At 40.5% G+C, this 6,088-nt stretch overlaps 1 protein-coding gene across 1 annotated transcript; it reads left to right on the forward strand.

Annotated features, from left to right (window-relative positions):
• The first annotated feature begins 213 nt into the window (after nucleotides 1-213).
• On the forward strand, nucleotides 214-5,286 carry LOC124174873 (brachyurin-like). The gene is made up of 6 exons (XM_046554454.1): nucleotides 214-481; nucleotides 2,164-2,330; nucleotides 2,779-2,948; nucleotides 3,289-3,390; nucleotides 3,456-3,601; nucleotides 4,754-5,286. Exons 1-6 carry the CDS (start codon nucleotides 428-430, stop codon nucleotides 4,928-4,930), a joined length of 816 nt encoding a protein of 271 aa, XP_046410410.1. The 5' UTR covers nucleotides 214-427; the 3' UTR covers nucleotides 4,931-5,286.
• The last annotated feature ends 802 nt before the right edge of the window (nucleotides 5,287-6,088 follow it).

Raw genomic sequence — 6,088 nt, forward strand, 5'->3', positions numbered from 1 at the left:
TTGTATTAGCGTATGGACGGCATCACTTATCGTTAATTAGAAATTCGATGTTACGCCTATGCCATTCCTATTCCGCGCTATGTCTCAACGACTCTTTTTCTCTCTGGTGTGCAAAAAATTCGCGGCTAAAACTCGTTCGCATCATTTTTGCAAGCTTGTATAATAATATACGCATGTATCTGATGCATTGTTTTTTCAATCGCGTACTCAACACTGTCCCCGCCAGTCGTTGAGGCAACGAATTTTGCAAACGAAAAATTTGTCCTCTGCATGTAACGTGCAACGTCAAATAAATTGATCTTGCGGCAATCGATACGACCGACAAAAAATATCGGACGTACTCAGTTTGTGCTGTTATTTCGTCGCAATGAACGCGGAAAAAAATTAACCGGTTGACTATACGGAAATAAATGTCTGAATATAGTTAATGCCACGCACAAACTATCGCACCGGTACAATGACCGGTCAACGCGATTATCAGGTGAGTTGAACAACTTAAACATCGTTTCCAGATGTAACTGGAACAGCCTAAACTGGTTCACACTCTGCAAAGTGTGTACAAATGTAGGTGAAATGTTTTAATTCTTAAGTAAGAAACAGCGCGATCACTGATATCGAACATCGTGTTGATGGCGAAATGTTTGGCTACGCGGTATTTGATTTAAAAATCGATTACGATAATTTCACACGAGTTGAATCTTTCAGTCTCGTTGCGTAATTAAGAGCAGAGTTTTAAAGTCTGTAATTCCGTTTTCTTCTTCCATACTTAATGTAGATATCTGAAAGAGAACAAAGGCAGACCATGGAAAACTCGTAAGCATCTCGTAGAAGCTGAGCTGGAGATAAAAATATACCCTCTCTGAAGGGAGCAAATTTTCGAACACCTTCTCACCGCGTCGTGTCGTAATTCCGTTTGTTTGCGACACGTCGGGTTTGAGTTGGGGGCGCAAAACAAGGGTAAAATTTTCATTCTAGAGTTCCATTATACCCGCGTCTCTTTATCCGCCGTTCGCTACACGCCATTTACGATCTTCAGCTTAGGGGTGTACGTATGTGTCGTACACGCCGTCGATAGTGGAAATAAATACCACCTTAATCGCAGATAGCCAAGCACCCGCCGTTTCTCACGTTTCAAGTTCCGTCCTCGTGCTTCCTTGTTTTCTCTGCCTTCCTCTATATCTTTCACGCTCAAATTTCTTGAAATTGATAAGCGGTTGTGCAATCTCATTTGTCCTATATTTCGTACGTTTACCTTGGGAGGAGGTGAGCAGTTAAACGCAATTTAACTAACTCGAAAACGTAAACGACGAGGAATCCGCATATTTTAGATAACAACGGCCGTATAAGTATAAAAGCTTTTGGTGAAAAAAGGGTTTTCAGTTCCGATAATGCGGTGGCTGTTGGTTGCGTTTCCCGTTCTCTTGTTCTCGGTAATAAAACCCCGTCTGTAGGGTTTCCTGTAGCGATTGGGCAACCGCAGTGCGATGGGAAAAACGAAAGTTCAGTTTTAGAAATCACTGCTGCAGCTTCAGAACCGTGAACAATGATCGTCATGCCCGTTTTGTGTACGCATGCGGCTTTATGCACCTACTCGCGTGCCTTTATTCTTGTAATTTTTAACTTTTGTTCCCATGCTCGCGACTCTCATTGTTGCTTTTTGTCGTTGAAAAATTTACGTGGGCCGGATTCACCTTTTGTCAAATTCTTCCTCTTTTCATGGCACGTTGGCGTTATGGGATGGGGCTGGACATCTGTAATGGTCAAAATACCGAATTTCCAAAGAGGAAAAAATCTGTTTCATGCAAAAAATGCAAGATGCCGGACTGTCAAAGTATAGAAAGTTAAAATAACGAATCGTTAAAATAAATGACACGGAATAGTCATAATTCTTTGGTTTTCAATACATTACCTTTCTACATTTCGACTATTCTATAATTGGACTACCGATATTTTAAGAATCTACGAATCGGCTTTACGCGTCATTGAAAATTGGACATCGCGACCTTTCTACTCTGTAGACATTTCACTTTTTTGACCGACGCTCAAATTTTACAGTTCATGATTGCAATTCGCGTTATGCAAAAGTTCGTACAATCTCTTGCTCCGAACTTGGCGTGGAAAACTTTGCACAATTTCTGACCTCGCGTAAAACTTCTATCGTAGATCAACGAGTTCGAAGCCTTCGCCGATGAGCGGATCATAGGAGGCCACGATGCAGCTCCAGGAGAGTTTCCTTGGGTTGCAGCTATTTGGGCGGAGGGTATCTTCTTCTGTGGTGGATCCTTGGTGTCGCCATTATACGTCTTGACCGCTGCCCATTGCGTCCACCGGTGAGCTAATTGGATTACTCCAATAAATACTCGCCTAATCCTCGTTGTGCCAATTAGCCGCCCTGGAAATCGGAGTTCGACTCCAAAGGCGCTTATGTTACGCATTTCGTAACGCGGATTAGCTGATATGAAAGGACAGTGAATAATCTAAAGAGTAAATTCGTTCGCATTTCTTTGAGTCTCGTTATAATTTCGAGATGCCACTCATCGAGAGGTCACAAACGAGACGAGTTCAAATATTGTCTGATGATATCAAGTCGATAGTTCCATAAAGAGAAATATGCTGTCGATCTAACGCCATATGATGTTAACGAAACACTATCAGCTGATGTTGAATCTTCGAATGGACCTCAAAAACTGTTCTATTACAGTATTTAGTACCGATCAATTACGATCAATTTTAACTCCGCCATTTTTTAAAGTACGAACTGTTTTTTCACTGGCGCAGGTTCAGTAATTTTTACGTCATCATGGGGGCTCACGAGTTGTACGTCCGGTCTGAGGCGACGAGGCAAAGTAGAAACACGACAACGGTGATCATCCACGAGGATTTCGAGCCAAAGAGTTACAAAAACGACATCGCCCTGCTGCGTCTGAGTATTCCATTTTTTTTAACACGTACGTACGGCGTTCATTTCTGAAGCTATTATCGCAAGCCCATCACATTAGCGTTCTGCTCCCTCTTGAGTAGAGGAGAAAAAAAAATCGGGGGTAGGAGAGAGGAATCGCAGGGGTGTGAAACATATCATCGAAGAAAATATTATCACCTCCATGGTTGAAACGGTTTACGATCTTGGCATTACATATCCGTAAATACAGCTTGTATATATAATACGTCTCAGAATTTGCTATTCGCCCCGCGTTTGCCAATTTTTCAACCCTTTTTACGCCATCGACTGAACGTGGCAGTCGCTCGCCGCTGCCCTTATTCACTGTTTTGATTGAATTTTGATTACAGCTTGGGTAAGAACAATTCGGCTGCCGTCGGCCCTTCGCCGGAAGGACAATACGCTCGACCTCGAAACAGCGACCCTTACCGGATGGGGTTTGGAGCAATATGGTAAGAAATTGCCCGGCCCAACGACGATGTAAATTAACACGCTAATTACGTCGGTGTCATTACAGACGCTCCAGAACTCTCCACTGTACTTCAGAAATTAGATCTCAGGTTAATTTCGAACGAGTATTGTGCGCTGATGTTCTCTCAACCCGATGTCATCGGAAACATTCAACTTTGCGCAAACACGACGAAGGATCGGTCGCCGTGTCGGGTAAGGCAATTGCTGTGTGCCTTGGTACCCTTTTACAGCTTTTATAATAACAGTTCAAAGCAAACACTCGTCCTGAGTTTTACTCGAGGTGCCAGGGGAATTTCGCCAAACTAATGAAGACGCATCGTCGGAACAATTACGTAAATTCCCCTCGTAAAAACATCTCATTGCATTTCGTCAAATGTTTTATACGAATGTTTTATCGCGGAGAGTGAAATTGAAAGTTATTTTTTTCTTTCACTTCATCAACGAAGCGACGGAAAAAAGCTCTCTGGTATTTATTCTAGCATACAAAGGGTGCGCCGAACGGGATTCGATGTGTGGGGTATTCTCTGTGGACTGGATCACTTTTTGAAAAATATTTTTTTGAAATTTCTTACAATCTTACTAATCATAACACTGAGGCAAAGCGATTTTTAAAATTATCTTTTCAATGTTATGAAACGAACCGTTTTGGTGGCCCACTTTTTCATAAATGGATACAACGCAAAATCGTGAGTCGTAAGTACGGAATGTGAATTTGAAAAGGTTTCACTTTTCGGCTGTCTTTCTGATGCAGCTTTAGTTCTCACTTGAGTTACAATATTTCAGTCGTTTTTCCTGAGGAATTGTCGAATAGTACTTTTCTGCGAAATGACAGGCTTTTAATTCACTTTTAACAATTGTACCAAATTTTCCACATATTCTGCAAAATTTAAGTAGAAGAAAGTTGTGGAGTGGAAAACATGCGAATTTATACGATAAGAGATAAGGATCTCACAACTTTGTACACTATCGAACCATTTTGGAGTGAAATCATTTCTGCGATTATGCATTTGTTCCACTTTTTCATTCCCGAATTATTTCAAAGCTGCCACTTTAACCATTTTGAACCAAGTAATTAGTAGTACGATTAAAAAATGTCTAAAATTTTAAACAAGCTCAAAGTGTAATATACTCAACGAAAATTATTGTAATTATAATAATTATAATCATGAGTGAATTGACAATTCTTGAAAATGGTGTTTCAATCTCACAATTGTGAATAATTTACCACCAGTTTCTTTTAGCAGTAATACTGTTTAATTAACTTTAAGAAAATTTCGCAAACTTTTTGCCAAAATGGTTCAGTTCGCGAAGAATGTCCCACAATCTTTTGTTTTACATTCGCAGGGTGACAGCGGAGGTGCTCTTACTGTGGTTGAACATGACGGACGCAGAACTCAGATTGGAATTGATTCGTTTAGTTCTGGTGCCTGTTCAGAAGGGTACCCGGAAGTGTTTTCAAGGGTGTCTTCCTTCGTACCTTGGCTTCGTAGCAAAATGGGCTTTTTAGCCAACGTCTTGTAGCATATAAATCATTATTTAGTCAAAGTTTTAAATAATTGGTCAGATGAAGATCAGAGTGTCGATTTGCGTGGTCACTTTTCATGAAAAATTAACCAGCTCTTCGCATTTGTAAGGATTTACATTAAAATCATTCAATTGGTTTAATAAGGTCATGGAAAGCTGTGAATACAAATGATCCGTTGAATTTAAGGTTGACCAAATGTTAAGAGTTTCTGAACGCTCTTAAATTTATTTTGTAAAGATTCATTATTTTCATTGAAATTTTTCAAGCGGACCCTAAAAGCTTTCGTTGCTTAAATTTTTAGTAGGTTCATTCAGGTTATTGAAATTTTTGATTTTACACTCTGCAATAGAGATTGACGTTGAATTTGAATTCTAGTGTAACAGAAAATCGAAAGTTTTAAATAAAGAAATTGTCAGCAAAATTACTCCTAAATTTATTCATGACCCTTAATAATTAGTCCGCAAATCTATTACAGTCATTTTTTAAAGTCAGCCAGAGAAGTCTGAGTTCAAGGACTTGAGTATTTGTGGCACGCTAAGTAATATTTAAAAACTTTGGCTTCTAGTATAAATAACGAACGTGAATGTACCGTCCACCCTAAAAATAGTAATATCCAAGATCGAGGTTTGTCTCATTAAACTGAAGTACCATTTCCGATTCCCAACTCCGGATCAGTCCCAAGTGACACTTGTATTAAATTTCATCTAGAGAAAATACGTATTTCTCGAGTTTTACGTAAGTTTCAATGGGTCCTGAATATCGAAGCAGTTTCTTCTGAGGGTAATTTTTTCAAAGCCCGTGCTGCCTCCGCTTTGAGATAATCAGGTTGACCCGGCTGATGAAAGCTACTGCGGGGATCAAATGTCCGCTTCAAAAGATCAGGTCAAAGTTTACGCGTTCGCCAAGGGCGGGCTGCTACCGTTATAAAGGGTGTAACGGGTAAGCGATTACCTTTTCTAGTTCAGCGCATTAACCTCCCTCACATTCACGCACGTCTCTGCTCACCTTCCACGAAAAGCACACCGCTTTTCTCGCTAACGGAAGAGCAAAGACTAGTTCCTGCATTTTGCTCCCCGGAGACCTTGGAGCCTTTTCTCCAGCACACGATGGGCTACTCGAGGACTTAGAACTTGAGGTCCTCTGTCCTGAAGCCA

The sequence above is a fragment of the Neodiprion fabricii genome, chromosome 1 (genome assembly GCF_021155785.1).
Source record: "Neodiprion fabricii isolate iyNeoFabr1 chromosome 1, iyNeoFabr1.1, whole genome shotgun sequence".
NCBI lineage: Eukaryota > Metazoa > Arthropoda > Insecta > Hymenoptera > Diprionidae > Neodiprion > Neodiprion fabricii.

Coding starts and splice junctions, on each gene's coding strand:
- LOC124174873 (XM_046554454.1), top strand. CDS start 428: ATGCCACGCACAAACTATCGCACCGGTACAATGACCGGTCAACGCGAT. Junction 2,331..2,778: donor GCTGCCCATTGCGTCCACCG/GTGAGCTAATTG, acceptor TCACTGGCGCAG/GTTCAGTAATTTTTACGTCA. Junction 3,391..3,455: donor ATGGGGTTTGGAGCAATATG/GTAAGAAATTGC, acceptor GTGTCATTACAG/ACGCTCCAGAACTCTCCACT.